The sequence below is a fragment of the Aptenodytes patagonicus genome, chromosome 3 (assembly GCF_965638725.1).
Source record: "Aptenodytes patagonicus chromosome 3, bAptPat1.pri.cur, whole genome shotgun sequence".
Classification (NCBI taxonomy): domain Eukaryota; kingdom Metazoa; phylum Chordata; class Aves; order Sphenisciformes; family Spheniscidae; genus Aptenodytes; species Aptenodytes patagonicus.
The window spans coordinates 117,229,635-117,247,511 of record NC_134951.1 but is presented as its reverse complement, the minus strand read 5'-3'; the positions used below and the strand labels follow the sequence as shown (position 1 = coordinate 117,247,511).

Genomic DNA, 17,877 nt, shown 5'->3' with positions numbered 1-17,877 from the left:
GGTTAAGTCATCCCGTGGGCGCACAAGTTGTTGAGGGGGACAGGCAGACATAAAGAGGGGCCCGGCAGCTCTGCCAGCTCACACCCCCGACACCGGCTCCGGGAGCCAGCGAGGGATTTGCCTTCCGCGTCCCAGAGCCCCGCGGCGGCCCTCTGCCTTCCCGTCCCACCGGAGACCATTTCCCCTTCTCTCCGGGGAAAATCACCGCCGCCCTCTCTCTCTCGCCCTCCCTCCCTCCCTCCCTCGCGGTTTCCTAGCGCCATCTTGCGGGCCCTGGGGCTCGGGCTCGCCGCGCCCGGGGGAAGGACGGCTGCAGCACCGGCCCTGCCCACGGGAGCCCCAGGCCGCCCAGGACGCAGCGGTGGAGCTGGCTGGATCGCTGAGATCCCCGTGGCGGCAGGGCAGCTCTTAGGACATACTGCCCGCCGGCGGGCACGGACCTAGCGGCGGCCGAGGGACCGGGGCGCCCTTTACCTCACGCCCGCCGCGGCGCCGGGGCGGCTCCCGCCTGAGGGGAGAGCGGGGGCGTGGCCTGGGACGTGTGGGGGCGGGGCCGCGGGGGCGGCTCCTTGGGGGTGTGTGGCGAGGGCGGGGCCGGGAGCGCTGGTGCGCGGCGGCGGCGGCGGCAGCATGAATGAGGCGGAGGGCCTGCGGCAGCGCCGACCGTTCCGTCCGCAGGTCATCACCGAGGACAGCCCGGCGCAGGAGGCTAAGGAGGGCAGGTGGGGCCCGGCGCGGCCCTCCTCGACGGGGAGGGAAGAGGGGCCTGCCGTGACCGTGGGGGTGGGGCAGGCCTAGCCTGAGGGGAGAGGAGGGCCGGGCTGCGGTTGGCGGTGTGTCGGGGGTTGCTGAGGGCCCGGGTCGGGCCTGGCCGGTGCGAGGGGGTGTTCGGCTTGACCCCAGGGAAAGGCCCGGTCTGGCCGGGGAGCCGAGGAGGCGGGGTCGTGGGGGGGCAGGTTGGGGGGCCCGGTCTGAGGTGGGGCTGTAGGGCGGTGATTGGGCCCGGCCTGAGGGAAATCTGGCTGGGAAGTGTGCTGGGAGGGGAAGAGGCTCCACCGGCCTGGCCTGACTCGGGTGAGGGAGGCCCTGGTCTGTGCCATAGTGCCCTGGGAGAGGCTGACCTGGGCGAGAGGGGGTGGAAGGGGCTGGCTGGCTGGCTGCCGGGGGGCTGAGCAGGCCGCCGCGGGTGTGGGGAGCAAGGCCGCAGTTCTCCTCTCTTGGTTGGTGGCAGAGGTTGATGCTGGTGCACCCGTGGGTGTCAGCCTGTGGGTACCCCCCGCGTCCCAGCACCCCGGCTCCGCAGCGGGTGCTTCTCTGCCTAGTGCTCGGGCTTCTGCTGGAGGTGGCTGACAGAGGGAGGAGGGTTTTGGGCAGGGCCTGCACACCTGCTTCTGCGGAACTGCAGGAAGAGCTTTTAACCAAAAAAAAAAGGTTTAATTTGTGGCTTTTTTTTTTTCCCCCAATGGGTCTTTTTAAGTACTGTTTATCTTTTGCAAGTCAAGAAATAACAGTTGTCCCATTGTGGCTTGCACAGATTTATTGTGGGTGCGATTAAGTCCTGTATAACTGGTTAGTCTGTTTATATTTGGCAATAGTTTAAAGAGTAATCTGCAGTTTAAAGACTAGTCTATATGTATCTGAGATAGAATAACTTTATAAACAGTCCATTTGTTTGTGGCTAAGTTAAAGAAGATTCCATTTACTATTTTCTGTTTAGGAATCTTATAAAAAATTAGCTTCACTGTAAATAAAGGCAATAGCTGCAATAAGAAAGTGATGGTGTTTGCCTTGCCTTCCACTGAATGAAGTAGTTGATGACTTGTAATACTTTGGTTCACCATCTATTATGTCTCTTCTGACTTGAGTACCTTGCAGATTCTTATCTCTGCCCTTCAGGGTCATCAGAATGAAAGACTGTGTATGGTGGCTTGCATGGGTAGCCCCTGTTTTTGAAGGAGAGCATCAGCATCTCTCAGATTGAGAGACTGCTCTTCCTGGCTTCAGCCTCTCTTGGTAACTTTGCTCAAATCAGTTGAATTTCTAAGGCTCCAGCAATGATCCAGAGTATCCTCAGGTTCTGTTCTCATGAGACTCTCCTGCATGAAACCAGTGGAAGAAATTCTGGAGGCTGCCCTTTTTCTGTCCGGGAGCCGTGGCAGAAACTCTTGATGACAGTTGCTTTCCCTTCTGGCCCCCCAGTAGTTCTTCAAGAGGATGAGGCAGCCTGAACTCCTGGCTATGGTGACCCGTAGTATCGTCTTGCTAGCCTACTGTCTGTCTTCAAGAGCTGGTGCAATGGCTTCTCTTTTTAGTTCTTAGTGACAGCTAAATTGCTGTCATTATAGCTGGAGTCCTGGTAAGTTGCGTTATTGAGATTTGTGGATGGAGTCCATGTAGGATTAATTATCAGAGACACAATTAGCTAAGGATTTCTGTTTTGCTTATTAGTGTTGGTGAACCATTACTTCAGTGATTCTCTCCAGTGAGAAAGTTACTGTAAGTCAGTAACTTACAGTTGTCAGTATTCTATATTGGGTATGTTTTGTTTGTTTACTTTTATAGGGATTCTGAGCAGCTGACTTTTTTAATTTTTTTTTTTTAAAGTTTTTGGGTTTTATTTAAATTCTTACGGTTTCAGCAGTGTCTAAAACAGGTCTTGCAGTTTGCAGGCTTGAAGTGTGAGTTTGTTTGTCACCTCATTCTTCCTGCCTTTTTCCTTTATTGTCAATTCCTTGCAAGTTTGAATGAGGATCAGAAATATGACCTTTACTTAAATCATGCTTTCAGGAGCTTTAATTAAGTTGGCTTTGGCAGATGAGTTCCCATTCATATTTATCTGCTTCCTTTTGTGTGAGCTATTCTCAGCTGTCACAAAGATGCTCAGGTGTCTGCTGACAGTACTTTTATAGTATTGAGCCTTCATCTTTTGAAGGACAGTGGAAGGACAAGGCCGACAGCTGAAGTCTTTGTGTGAACTTGAGGATCGCCTCATATCTCTACCACCTGCTCTCGATTCCAAATCCAAGGGGAAACAGACTGGGAGGTTGTTGCTTCCTCAAGACATCTACTGTTAGAGCAGGAAGTGCTGAATTCTTCTAATTAATTACAAGGGCATTCTGGCTCTTGGGAAGTATGAAGAGGTCAGTGCAGAGGAGAGAGCTTGTTGGAAGCAGTTTCCCAGCCTGGTCCAGCTCAGATGGAGACAAGCTTAGTGGTGTAACACTGCTGAAGTTCATGATGGGAATGAACTGTGCTCTTGAGAGAGAGAAATAAAACTTAGTTTTTAATATAAAAAGAGCAGGAATACTTGGGCATGCTGGTGGAAAGGAAGGAGGCTTAGGCGGTGAGTGCCTTGGGGGAGCTGGGGACAGTTTGGTGACCAGCAGCAGCAGTGCTAACAACACTTCTTGGAACGGGCTGAACTGTCTGTAGCTTTGGGCTAGCAGCAGCCACAGCTCTTGTCATGGCAGGCTGCCAGCATCCTTGTATCAGTCATCTCGGCACAGCCTGGTGATTAGCGCGGTGGCTTGTGATGGCCCGTTGGGTACTGTGCAGAGCTGGGGAAACTGGGGCAGGCCTCCATCCTAACGGCCTGTGTCTGCTACCAGAAGAGAGGGGCTGACAGCAGTTGTGCCATCAGGAAAGAGCTGTGATGGATTATGAATATTCCAACTTCTGTACTTTGTGCATGCAAGCAGTGATCAAATCCAGGCTTAGTTCTGTCCTTGCTGTTCCAGCTGATAATCCCAAAGGTTACCTTGATGCTGATATTAGTACTGCAAGTACATGTCATTAGCTCCCCAGTTGTGATATTTGTGCTCTGGGCAGTAGTTTGTATTTCGTACTGTCTGGATGATTGGCTAATGAAGGACAAAACAGTGGAAGAGGTCCAAGGATTAATGCAGAACCATCGGGCACTGTTTGCCTTTATTTAATTGATAACTGCAAGGAGGCTGGCTGGCTGGCTGTGCCAGTGAATGGTTCAGAGTAGCTAAAATTGTGGGAGCTGCTTTTTCAGCTCAAGGCTAGGATTTGTTGAGTGTGGCTCTGTGCTTTCCTCTGTAAATGCCCGATTGATGCCTCTAAACTTGTTGAGAACAAAACCTGTTTTTCTCCTGTGGAAGAACAGTTTTTACTTTTTTGTTGTGTGTTTTGATGGGTAAATAGAAGATACTTAATTTCTTTTGTGTACTGGGGCTTGAGTTTCAAACCAATGTTCACTAAATTAAGCAAGCATTCATTTAACTTCTCTAATGTTTGTTTTAGTTGAACTTTTCATCCGCAATTTGTGCTGGGATGGAAACCATTGCCAAAACTGAAGATCAAGTTAAAAAAACCCCAACCAAACACCATCACCTCCCCCCCATTTCTTGGGGTTTTTTGTGTGTGGTTTTTTTTTTTTTTGTCAGCTGTAACTTGTAGCATGCATGAAGCCTGAACATGAGAATACTCTGCCTCATATGATGCCAGTATGCTGAGACTGGATAAATATCCCTTTCTCTTACCCTAACGAGTTCAAAATGGACCTTAAAGGTCATTCAGGATGGCAGGTGGGCAAAAGTATTTCTGGTTCCTTTTGTGAAGAAAATAGGCTGTTAAAGAATTTTTAAAGTCTATTGTATCTTAAAACAGCTTAGCATGTTAATCTTATTTCTTGGCTGGTTTTGGCAGTACTTACAGCAGCAAGGTGTTCCGTGTTACCTTCTTGACTTTGGCTGCATCTCTAACTGTGCCCCTGCTTGGAGTAACTGTTCTACTGGATTGTCCTATAGACCCTCAGCCTATAAGGTAAATTATTGCTTTGTTTTGAAATAAATGTTATTGAAGCGTAACTTCTTGTATGTGTTCTGTTGGTTTTGGGTTTGGGTTTTTTTTTTTTCAGCAAACAAGACTCAACCATGTAAAGTCATTCCAACTGGATTAAGAAATTGGGGAGTGATTGCAGTATTATCCATTGCCATGGCTTGCTTTGCCTAGCCAGTCTGTTTCTGAGCCATCTTGTGCAGTTGCGTGTCACTACTGACCATTGAAGGAGCTGAATTACTTTCTTTGATTGTTAATCTAGAAAGTGATTTTCTGCTGTGCAAGCTGTCACTGAAGCTTGTGATTACTTACGTGCACTCTTGCCTTCTGTGAGACAAGAACTGCATTTTCACTAAGGACCAAGCTGTACCCCTGCTATTACAGTTTTGTCAGAGAGACTGTTTATCTGAGGATGGAAATTGAAATGGATGACCAGACTGGGTTGATTTGGCGCTTTGTACCAGTGGAACCATATGGTGATATTATATTTAAATGCAGATCTCATAAAGCAATGCAGCTAGGTGATTTCTGCCCTGAATGATGAATTCATAAACATCTGAATCAAGGTCTGTATCAAATGTGTAGTGTAACAGTGAATCAACTACATGAGAAGATGTGACCTGTGTTGGGAGAAGTTGTGTGTGAAATGCTTTGATTGCTAGCATAGGGTGGAGTCAAGCGCTGTTTAGTGCTCGTGGCATTTTGAAGTAAGTGAAAATGCTCAGTCTGCTAAATATTTATGATCAACTCGATAATTCCTTAATAAAAAGGAACAACAACACTGTAAATACCTCTAGAGTTGAAAGAATCTGTTAATGTAGTAGGGTAGTACTTACAAGTCTTGCCAATAGGCTATTAGACATAAGCTGCCTCATTGCAAATCATAATGAAATACTTTCTGCTGTGGTTGGGTTTAACAAAACCCAATTCCCTGAAATACACTGCAACTGAACAGTAGTTCTGAAAGCCAATAGGATGTCTATAATGCTTTTCCTATTGTATAGTCCTGGTCTAATTCTAGTCCAGGGTAACAGTATTCTGCATGCTTATATTTCTTACTTTAAGTCCCTCTTACAAGACCGGGAGAACTATTCTTCCTGCCCAAATCCCTGGCTTATATTGCTGTACATTCTTAATTAGCTTCTTAGCTTCACCGCCAGAAGTGGTTCCAGTCTGTACAATAGATAGGATGATTCTGTGTGATGTTTATGAAATGTTTTGAAAAAGCTCAAGGAGGTAGATGCTATCTGAATCAATCCCTTCAGTGAAAGAACACGTAAAAATCTCATTTGCCAATAGTGATGTTATTCCTGTAAGCCACTGGAAACAATGAGGAATAAGAGGAGGGAGAAAAAAGCAGACGTGACCTGTGAAACTCCACGTGAAATTCCTGCAACTCTGGTTTATTTCAAGTTCTTTCTCTATGAGCCTGTCTTGGATAATATGGATCCCAGGCAGGATTTTCTGCTTGCAAACACAACTGTCCAAAGTTCCCAGCAAATGAGTTCCTTATCTGAAGCCTGTTATCCTCATCTGAAACTCTTTGATGCTTGGAAGAAGGGATGGAAAACAAATTTGTGTTAGCATTGTGAAGACAACTCTGCTGTAAATCTTCTGTGGACAGGAGCTATCAGTTGGCTTTGCCACTGCAGTAATACATACTTAAAGGAAAGTTGGCTGTCTGTAACCAGACAGATAAAAGTATGTATTTTTCTCTCCTTCTGAATTATTTGTGCTGTGAACCTGTTTTCCTCAATTGTCATGGCTTTTCTAGTTTGCAATTTCGGTTGACTTTTTCCCCCCCAGTCACTGAGGCTCTAGAAATTGTAGTGATTTTCACCATATGAGCAGTAGAGTTGCAATGTGGTTGGTGACAAATAGGTCCTGGATCCTGTGAATCTGGGCAAGTTTTGGAGTCAAACCTCATCTTTTTAAGATTCTACAGGTGGAAGGCATTTGCTTATGGTCATATAAGGAGTTACTTAGGAAAAAAAAAAAAAAGATTGAAAAATTCTTTCAAAACTTGGCCTAGGGAGCTTTAGCATATTCTTGTGAATGAACACCTAATGAGCTTGGGCATGTACGCAGCTTTTAGTAATAACTTTAAATCCTTAGCTCATGGAGACTGAGGTGGCTTATGTGTGTGCTTTTCAGTCTCTTCGGTTCTTAAACATATTTGAGTTTGTTAGCACAGTTAAGGCTGGTTTTGAAGCACAGTGCTTTGGAGCCTGGTATTTAAGTTGAAGCTGTATAGGCATCTTACTACTTCCCTTCTCTGTATCTCTCTTGTTTGTTGGAACTCCAGTTGTCTTGAACCTGGCTATTTATGTGAATAAGGGCTTGGAAGATCGGACCTTATTTTGTCATTTTGAGATTTCAGTTTATGTGCAACTTACTCCTTTGAGTTGGTCTTTCTCTATGGGAATGCATTCAAGTCATGAACGAGAATATATGTTTCAATATGGTATGAAAGCATGTGTGTCCTAGTGCTCAAACTACTGGAACACTTTTTTCCCTAGTTGTATGCTAATTAGTAATTAAAAATTATTTTTTCTCCATGATGAAAATGCTATACAGTGTCAGATCTCGGTGTATTGTAAAATGCCAGGCTTTTAAATTTTAAAACCTTTTTGCTTAGGAATTTGCATGTATCTACTTAGGAAAAATATTCTGGTAGGAACAACTCATTCAGCTGAGTAAGAAAGCAGTTATTCTTTTGTGTTGTGGCAATGCAGAAATCCTTTGCCTTTGTGTAAGATAGATGAACTGGGAATGTGTTGTTGGACTTGAAGCCGTATAGATTTCCAGATACGTCTTAGGAACACATAACTGCAACTTTTCTGATCAGCAGAACCAGAAAATTATGATCGCTGATGAACAAGAGTCAATTTTTCAGCTTGTCAGCTATGTTTTCTTTTTTGAAATATGCTGTATGTAAAGCATAGGTCAGGTTTGCAGGAGTTGGCAAACTAGGAAAAAAATGATCCAATATGTTGCTCAAGAGTGTTTGCAGATTTGCGCAAAGGATCATGAGGTCTGTGTTCTGTTTTGCAGTTTGAAGGAACCTCCCCTCCTGACAGGTGTGCTAGAGCCCAATATCAAGTTACGAAAAGCTGAGCGGTTATGGGAAAATCAGCTGGTCGGACCAGAGTCCATTGTCAATATTGGGGGTAAGCACTGACAATACAAGCTTTTAAAGAAGGGTCTTTAAATGTTGCTCCATTGATAAGGGTTTGTTCAGCAATAAAGCTGTTGGAAAACAAACTCTGGAAGTTATTTTGAATATGCAGGTTTTTAAAAAAATAATTGTGTTACGCAGCAAAGCCCGGCTGCTATATACTGCTTTTCTCCTCTTTCCCCAGTATAAAATAAATCTTGTTGCCAGATTAAAAATCCCTGTCTTCCAGGACTGAAAGCATCAGCAATGTAGTGAGGGGCTACTTACATTAGGAGGAAGCGGTCCCATTTTTCATTTGGCTAGCTCTTAACTGGGAATTAATATTTACAGGGCACTACCTACTCTTTTAATGCTCATTGCCTCTGAGGGAACTGAGTTTTGTGGTGTTAATTTTTGCTTATATGACAGAAAAAAAATCTCAAATTGATAAATAGCATATTTACATTTTAGTGCTGTTGCATGCATTACAGGTGCCATCCTATACTTCTCTCTTATGGCACGTGTGTTCTCCCCAAATCACAAACCCATGCCACCTCTGAGCAGCTTCTTAATGAGGTGGCTAGACTTGTAATGGCATGACAGCCACTTAGTAGGAAATCAGCTTTGTGCAGGGGTTGTTCCCTGTGCCTCCTGAAGCGGGGTAAGGCTAGAAACTACTCTTGACATGAGTCCTTGACTGTTTTAATGTGAGAAGGAAAGGGTGTGGGAGTTGCAAGCAAGGCCCTTACTGAAACATTCTTCAGTTCCAGAGGTGCTCAGTAGCTATATAATTTATTTTCCTTCTGCTATATCTTCTAATAAATTAGTAAAATATTTTAAAAAATTATTTTACCCAGCAAGAAACTACTGTAAATTCCTTCCTCAGATTATGCTTTTTCTACCTATCTCTGTTAACAATGTGCTAAAGTGATTACCTGAAGCCGCTGATTCTTTTCTGTTACCTAGTTTCATCAATCTCATTGGAAACTCTTTAAGGAAACCTTCCTGCAAGGGACAACTGACCTATGGGTGAAATAATCAACCTGACTGGAAATAAGTTTCGTATGAATAAATGTTGAAGTCGTCTTATTCCCTTTTAAAAGTGTAATTAGCAAACTTAAAACTTCAGTTAAATTGGAGATGGAAAAGTCCAAGCAATGGGCTGTACTAATCCAACGGTCTTTCATTTAATTTGGTTCTATGGAAAAGTTTGTATGTTGTTTGTATTCAGTGAGTCTGTCTTATGCTATCACGTGGCTTGGCATGAACACAGTAATTTGGCAATGCTTTTGATTTGGGTGGTTGTTCAATTGCTATGGTTTTTGTAATTCTTCTCCAGAACTGATACAATATGAGCATTGGCAGGTGTCCAGCAGCCTATGTGTACTGTATCAGAATGAGATGTTTTTATCTAGTCAGTCTCTCATTGAAGAGTGGTAAGATGGATGCAGTGCCTGATCGCATTTTATGATGATGTAGCAATTTGCCTAGAGGGATCAATCCAATGACTAGCCATTAAGTTGTTACATCTACCTTTAACCAAGAATTTGGACCACTTATGGGTGAAAAGCTTCATATCCCATATTTATAACTCCTAAGACTTAAATCCTTCCTCTTCTTTTTGAGTTGGAAGAAATCTAACCAAATGCTCTTATTTGCCTTCATCTTTCCTCTTCCCTCTTTATTCTTTTGCTATGACTGAAGACAGCTGTTACTTCACTGTATCTTAAACATGAATTCTACTTCATGCTAGTAGAAGGATCACGTAGAAGGATGTTTGCCACTACAGTTTTGTGATCAAGCTAATCACACCAGTTGTTTTTGCAGATGTGCTCTTTACTGGGACAGCTGATGGGAAGATTATCAAAATAGAAGATGGGGAAATACAAACAATAGCCAGAATTGGCCATGGTCCTTGTGGTGAGTGACAGCTCCTGAACATAGTGTACCTGAAAATGTCTGGGTCACGGCTTGTGTTGGTTAAACTGGTGTTCTGTCTGGATTGCTCATGCAAGTGCATATCTTTCTCTGTAGAGATTTGTAACAGAAATATTAATATATTTGTATGAATGAAGTATGAGTGGAAATATGTATATAAGCACTGGAAGGAATAGCAGAACGAAGGGCCAAAAGAAAGGGAATGGGTGCTCTTGATAACAAAGGACACTGTTCCCAGCAGTAAAATTTAGGAATGTGGGTTTTCTATGTCATGACTACAAGGCCTGCACTCTAGTAAGGCTGCAGCATGGATGGCTTGTTGGTAGAAGATCCTGCATCTTAACACTGGGAGGAAGACAAGGTTGAAGTGCATCACAAATAACATTCCTTTTCCTGTTAGTCCATCTAGAAAAAGCATGTATCCTAAACAAGAAAAAAATGGGCAGCAACCTGGCCTAATATTTATGGAAGCTGAAGTCAGCAAGATTCTGAGGTGAAGGGCCACCCCATAAAAACTGAGGACTCCTAAACAAGTTTGAGTGAATGAACTCTGAGATAATGTGTGAGTGGGAAAGATCAAGTTATTTAGAGATTTTTGAAAACAAATATCACCTTCCCCATCTACAGAATTTTGCCTTGCATTTTGTTGTACTAATTTCCCTTCCTCTGTTTGTAAGTACAGTGGGAGGTTGTGGTGGCTGCACCTGCTTTAGCAGAGGTCTTCCATTGGTCATAAGTCTGTTTTCTCACTGCTAAATTGCAGTTGTTTCTTGTTGAATTCCACAGTTTCTGACCCACTTATTTGCTTCATTTAGTGAGATTTCTGGAACTGAGTGAGAAAAACCGGTAGCGGCTTGTTTATTAACAGAACCATTTCTATGGGGAAGCTTAATGTTGGCCATCTCAGTACTGCCTGGACAGTCTGAGAAGCTTGGCTGGTGTTTGTTGGGACTGTGGGTGATTTTGTTTGCGGCAATGATGTAGAAGCTTACATGAGGTTCTGCAGCCCTGCGCTGGTTGTCAGTTAGACAGAAATTATGGGCAGGAACTGTTGCTGTCTTTATGTAGCTCACATTGACATGTTCATCACTTCAACTAATTTTACGTGGATGTTCACATGATTAGGCTCTGGACTGATTTGGAAGCAGTCTCTTGGCTGCCTAACAGGTAGGACAGCCTTGGTGCTGACAGCCAACGAAGTCTGCTGCCAGCTGATAGGAAGCTGGACTTCCAGCTGCTGCTTAGGCATAAATGTGGGTTGGGATGGATATGAAGAATCACCTTTCCACTGCTCATTTCCATTGGACTTGTACAGCTTGGGAGATGTGGGAAGATTACGCTGCCCTATTTGTTTGGGGCCAAAGAGGTAGTGGGGAGCCTAGACTTCCGTCTTGCCCTCCTTGAGTTGGGGAGGGAAGTGGAAAGGCTGTAGCTGACTACCTTCTCCAGAAGTTTCTCTTGCTAATCTTTCAAACTACAGGTGTTCTGAAGTTCTTAGTTCTTCAGGACTCAAGTAGACAAATTTTTCAGATTTGCAGTATTCCCCTTCCTCCTCCTATAGAAGTCTTCAGTGTCTGTGTCTTGAGTAACCGGCTGTTTCATGACAGCGTTGGACCTTTCCAGAAAAAGAAAGTTCCAAGATGTGTATTTTTTTTTTTTAAATTTAAAAAAAGAAAAAGAAACACGCAGTAAAACTGATTCTTTCTGAGAAGAAGCATTTAGTTAAATCCAGTTCTCTGACATTAAGCCCTACTCAGGGCAGCTGTTAGCTAGCTACCAGCCTGGCAAATTATATGATTATCTCTAGACTGGTGAAAACATGGGGATATCTGTTTCACTCACACCTAGGAAAGTAAGTTCATTTCTTTAATGAATGTGTGTGGTGCTGGCCATAGAGTTTTGTTAAGCTACAGTTTGACCTATGTAGGTAGCCTGAATGTGTTGTAGTTATTTCTATTTGGAAAACCATTTTAAAATTGTTTCCTAAGGAACCCGTGAAGATGAGCCAACGTGTGGAAGACCACTTGGCATCAGAGTGGGGCCAAATAACACCCTTTTTGTGGCAGATGCTTATTATGGACTCTATGAAGTTAATCCTGGTACAGGTATGACTTTTCTACTCAGAAGTTCTCTTCCACTGACAAATCTGGGCTTCATTTGCAGTTTTGCCAGACACTGCAGGCAAAACAATGCCTGCCTTCTTTTAAACTGGTTTGGAGCTGTCTGGATGAAATATGCCATGCAAGAACTTGATATTTATTTTCTTGTAGCAATCACTTCCTCTCTATATCTGTCTGCCTGGATCAGAGTTACTAGTGGCTTACCTTCTGGTGACATACGCTTTTGATTATCAAAATTGGTACCTCAGGATGCATGAATAAAGCTCTGTGTAGCTGTTTCAGTTTTCATAAAGGGAAAAAAAAAATATTGCTGTTACATAAACTTCTTGTCATGTTTGGTGCGGCTGTAGATCAAGTGGCTTGTTCCTGCTGAGAAAGGCACTGTTGCATTGTGCCCTTTGTTGTAAGTCCCTGAGCCAGATCCCAGTTTTAGGAGCTGTGCTGTCAAAAAGTGATAGTTGCTTTTGTGTAGGGTTGATTTTCTGACAGTTTACATCTCCAAATTGGCTTCAGGTGGGGAGAGGGAGGCTAGCCAAATGCTAGGTGAGATGTAACCAAAGGGTTCACACTGTGTGGCTCTGGGAGGGTATGATCAAGGTCTCGCCTTTTGATGGCAGACAGCTGCTCTATTAGCTCAGTCATGACAAAAACAAGCAAACAAACAAACCCAATCCCCGTGCCCAAAGATTACTTCGATAGATTTTGGTTAATTTTTAGAGATTTGACCTTAATAATTTGCCTAGTAATATGTGGCAGAGCTGACTGTGGCAGAGCAGTTTAGTGAACCTGCTGATGTTTTAATGTTTAGAAAGTACTATTCTTTGTTCCTACAGATTTATGGGGAAAGAGGGAGTAGTGATTGGCTTGCCTGCATCCTTCTACAAGGTTGGGACCTGAGTTTGCACTTAGTTTCATAGAGCTTCAGAAACGTGAAAAGTCTGGCACTTACCAATAGGGAACATCATCTACTGTTTCAGTTTTTCCGAAGAGTATTTTCTCCTGGTCATTCACGTTTGGTGTTAAGTTGTTCCATTACAACCCAAAACCTTATTACTTAACAGAGGCACGAATGGAAGAAATGTGAAGTGCCTACTAATTTCATGTTAGTATTTAACTCCTTTCCAAGGCAGGGCATGCAAAAGCTTGTCTTGTGTGTCTTTTTTTTTTTTTTTCTTTTCCTTCTTTTTGTAACCAGGTGAAACAAAAATGCTTGTGTCAACCAAAACACTAATTGAAGGTCAGAAGTTGTCATTTGTGAATGATCTTACAGTGACCCGGGATGGGAGGAAAATCTACTTCACTGACTCCAGTAGCAAATGGCAAAGACGAGACTATTTATTCTTGATTATGGAAGGCACAGATGATGGGCGGCAAGTATCTCTTCCCCAAGGCATTTAACTTATTGTAAGCTCAGCTGTAGGAAGGGACTTCACTACTTCCTTGGTCTTCAAGTTTTTTCTCTTTATAAACCACCTGTGCAAACACTGCACTGCCCAGGAGAGGGTGAGAGAATGTGTGGATGTTGCTAATGAGACCTGCAGCGAAATAAATTGAGATTCCTCCTTTTCCTTCAAGAGGACTTGCATGGAACATCTATTTTAAAAGGGAAGGTGTTAGCATTACGTTCAACCTAAATCCTTCATGAATGCTGCCGATCTCAAGTGACTTAGTATTGCTCCTGTGTTCATAAACAAATGCTTCCTGGCTATTCTGCCTTTTTAACTTAGGTGAAGTGCATGTGAGAGAAGATAGAATGCTTGGAGAATGAAACCAGGATGAATAAATATTTGTCTTCACTCAAAACCATATATAATGCTTTCTTTTTAGCCTGCTTGAATATGACACAGTAACAAAAGAAGTGAAAGTCTTAATGGTGGGGCTGAGGTTCCCCAATGGTGTACAGCTCTCTCTGGCGGAAGACTTTGTCCTGGTGCAGGAGACAACCATGGCTAGAATCAGGAGGTGAGTATGACTTTGCTGAAATTACTACTACTCTTTGTTCAGAGATTGTTTAAATAAATGAGGTGAATGACAAAGGAAACCCTACACTCTGTTCATGCCTAGTTATAAATGGCAAAGAAGGTGGCCTTCCTCAATACTTAATTTTTTCTTTCACTGTAAACATCTGGACTGCATAATCTTTCCATCATGGGCTCCTTGAGCATAGTGGAGTAAGCTGACTTTTTCTGGGGAGAGGAATGTGGCTGTGCTGTATTTCCCTGTACCAAAATAAGGCAAAAAATAAATTCTTTTTATTTTTCTAAATGAATTCCTTTTGGGACTTTTATTTATTACTTAGACTGCTTGAGTTAAAATGTCCTAATTCTACTATCTATAACTTTCAGGTATTATGTGTCTGGGCTGATGAAAGGTGGAGCAGATATGTTTGTTGAGAATATGCCTGGTCTTCCAGATAATATCAGGTTAAGCAGCTCTGGAGGATATTGGGTAGCTATGTCAGCTGTCCGGCCCAATCCTGGATTTTCTTTGTTGGATTTCTTGTCTGAAAAACCATGGATTAAAAGGATGATATTTAAGGTAAAAAAAATAAATAAATAAACAGAATTTTAAAAAAAAATCACCTTAGTGATAAATATTTGTTTGTGCTGTTTCTTCCTCTTCACAGGAAGATTTTAAAATTTTTTTTTTAGTGCCATGGTTAAAACTGTTGTGGTTGTCCCCAGATAGAACAGTCCTTATATATTCATAGGTAGTAAAACTAACATTTGCTTCTCTGAGTAGCAGATGCACATCTCTTAAGTTGCCTTCCATCTTGATCTCAGGAAAGAAAAATAGACTGTCTCTGCCCTAGCCATGCAGCAACACAGGATCTACATTTGGATATGTGAAGACTTCACCTTTGTACCCAAAGTGCCTAAACTACTTACTGCCAGGTGCCCAGAAAGCATTGGGAAGTCTGACCTGTTCTAATGACTACCCTAGGCATCCTAGGCGACAGTGTGTATGTTATGTATGCTGCTAGGTGACACTTTGTTCTGACTCAGTATGCCTGTTGTTATGTCACACCCCCTTTAGGATGAAGATGAGCAAGAATAATGTATTTTGTAAGGGATATCTGATGCTAAAGAAACAGCATGGTGCTTTTTAAACAATACAAAGACTTGAAAATACTTCCGTTCTCAAAAAAAAAAAAAAATCAACAAGCAGTGTTTAGGATGGAAGTGCCATTTCAGCTAAACAAACTCTGTGCTGTCCCTGTAAAACCTGGTGTCTCTCCTGGTGCAGTGCAGGAGCCTTAACAAACTGATGCTGTGGGGAGCAGAGCATGATGTCTGCTGCTTGACATCAGCTTGTTCTGGCGCAGTTGATGTCTCCTGCGTGGACATCCTTTCAGCCTAGTGCTGGAGTAGAGTATGCTTCTGCTGGTCTTTTTTTTTTTTTTTTTAAGTTGCCTTTTCAGATGTTAATGTGTTAAGCCTGTGTAATAGTGTTTACTCAAAATGTGTGCTTATGTTCTTAGCTGCTTCTTCCAGGGAGTGTGGAATGGTCTTTGACTGTGTAAGTGAGATCTAATTGTGGAGAACAAAATCTTTTGTTGTTAATTTTCTTTTTTTCTTTTTCTTTTAGTTGCTGAGTCAGGAAACCGTGACAAAATTTGTGCCCAAATATAGCCTTGTTGTTGAACTTAGTGAGACAGGATCCTACAGAAGAAGCTTTCATGATCCCAATGGAGTGACGGTAGCTTATGTTAGTGAGGCACATGAGCACAATGGATATCTTTACCTGGGCTCCTTCCGGTCTCCGTTTATTTGCAGACTTAATCTTCAGCATGTTTAACTGTCCATCCGTGATAAAGTGCCACTGTCCAATAATACTCCAGAGGTACGAAGGAAGCATGTGCTTGAGGCAGTGTGTGACCAAGGACAAAAAGTGAAAGTCTGTTAACATGCAGTAGCACTGTTCTGTTGCCATAGGAAAACATATGGCTTGCTGTACCTGTCCTCTTCCTTGGTTTTACTGCTCTTGCTTTGGAGCTGGCATACATAATTATTAAAATCTGAGGAGTATGGTGGGGCATCTTCATACGGTTATGTGCTCCTTAAAGAAAATCCATGTCCAGCCCTGTTTGGAGTCGTCTTAAACAGACATCATCTGTCACCTTTAATGCAACTGTCTGTCGTCTTACACTGGAAGGATCTGTGATGTATGGAATTTAATTGTGTATGATTTGGATTGAAGAGGATGTCTTGCATGTGTTTTATTTCTGTTTTAGAACCTCCTGTTTAGGAGTGATTACAGTGTATGTTCTAGTGTCATATCATGGTGCTATGGCAGAGGCAGCAACATCCAGAACGTATCTAGGAATCTAGTTATACCATTTGGTGTATATATATATATATATATATATATAATTCTTCAATTCCAGCCTGTGTAATCAACATCAGACACTACAATTAACTGTTAATCAACATGCAGAATCAAATTTGATCATTATCTGTGGACTCCTGTGTTTCTTTATAGCATTGTAGTCAGATGATGAATGAAAGTTGCATTTTTCTATGTTATTAAAGACTAGTTCCAGCGGGCTTAAAAAGGGTCACTTGTAGTGTTTCCTCCGTGTTTACCAGGTCCTGTAAGTCTCCTCGTCATTGTGTAGGTGGCCGTTCCTGAGAGACATGGGAGGGAAGAGGGCCAGCTGCAGGAATCCTCTTCAGCATACTCTTTATGGAGAACTGGTAAAGGTTTTAGGAAGTTTGGTGTCTGAAGATGGATGTGGACTGAAAGGGCCCCTGTAAAATTTAGTAACAGTGGATGAGGAAGGCTTTGGAGGAAAGTCTTGGAATGCTGTAGTAGCTCATGGATGCTTTCTGGCATATCCAGAGGAAATGGTTTACTTCCTCTGTTAACAGATACTCTGGTAAATCCAGAGAATGCTTTTCTGTCAACTACTACAAAGGAAAGGCTGTGCTGTTACATTTTAAATAAGAGGTTTTGCATCTTGAAGAACTAAAGGGGTTACTTCAGCAGCTGTGAAGTAACTGTGAAGTATCATTCCATTTAGTGAAATGATTTGTGCTCTGAGATTGAAGACTTTTCTGCTCTCTCTTTTTCTGCCACTGGGTGATAGTCAAACATAAACTTACGCTATTGCTCAATTTCCTCACCTTTGAAAAGGAAATAATCAAGATTTGCTTGATATATAATGAAAAGCAACAGAGAAGGGGAAGATGATGTTAAAAATGTCATCTGCTTTCACTGGCCTTCTGCGCTTGTCTTTATTAATGGAGGGATATGCAAATGAAAGTGATACTTTTCTGTCAGTGCTTCTGCTACCTTGTTCTATGTTACTACCAGGCTGCAGCAGTCCTGTGGCAAGTAGCTGATGGTTGCTGGATCAGGCTGACTTGTTCTGTACAGGCCAGGGGCTGCAAGCCCTTTTGCTTGACCTGGTGGTTACTGGATTTGGGAGGGAGCTCAGTAAGACGCAAAAGAAGCCTAGTAGATGAGTTGCTGCAGGCTCTGACCTTTGGTCCAGCTGAGCCCTATATAGCCCTTAATGAGCCCTTAATAGTTTGTGGACAGAGATGAAGTGATACTGTGATAAATCTGAAAGGCTGGAGAGGTGTGACCTGCCTGGGGGGGAACAAACTTGTTACTGTGGGAGCTCTGAAGAAGGGCTGAGAGTGTGACACACTTGGAACATCTCTGTCTGGGGAAATCCAGCACAGGGCAGGCTGCTTAAACAGCAGCTGGTTAGCATTGCTCTGCCAGCCCTTGCATCTATTTGTCCCATTCTGGTAGGATATGAAAGTTGAATTTGATGGGATCTTAAATTGGCGTTGTAAAAGCAAGTTTCTTGTGGGGCTTGTTTCATGCTGGTGCTTTGGTAGCCTTGGG

The 17,877-nt window shown here is 43.0% G+C and overlaps 1 protein-coding gene across 1 annotated transcript; it reads left to right on the top strand.

Moving 5' to 3' along the window:
* Nucleotides 1–609: 609 nt before the first annotated feature.
* Nucleotides 610–16,473, top strand: APMAP (adipocyte plasma membrane associated protein). The gene is made up of 9 exons (XM_076334820.1): nucleotides 610–722; nucleotides 4,672–4,788; nucleotides 7,858–7,973; nucleotides 9,788–9,880; nucleotides 11,887–12,003; nucleotides 13,214–13,388; nucleotides 13,846–13,980; nucleotides 14,364–14,556; nucleotides 15,607–16,473. The coding sequence occupies exons 1-9, from the start codon at nucleotides 631–633 to the stop codon at nucleotides 15,814–15,816; spliced, it is 1,248 nt and encodes a 415-aa protein (XP_076190935.1). The 5' UTR covers nucleotides 610–630; the 3' UTR covers nucleotides 15,817–16,473.
* Nucleotides 16,474–17,877: the final 1,404 nt, after the last annotated feature.

Excerpts from the sequence above, each read along its gene's own strand:
- APMAP (XM_076334820.1), top strand. The coding sequence starts at position 631 with ATGAATGAGGCGGAGGGCCTGCGGCAGCGCCGACCGTTCCGTCCGCAG. Across the intron at positions 9,881-11,886 it reads AATTGGCCATGGTCCTTGTG|GAACCCGTGAAGATGAGCCA; the intron begins GTGAGTGACAGC and ends TTGTTTCCTAAG. Across the intron at positions 13,981-14,363 it reads ACCATGGCTAGAATCAGGAG|GTATTATGTGTCTGGGCTGA; the intron begins GTGAGTATGACT and ends TATAACTTTCAG.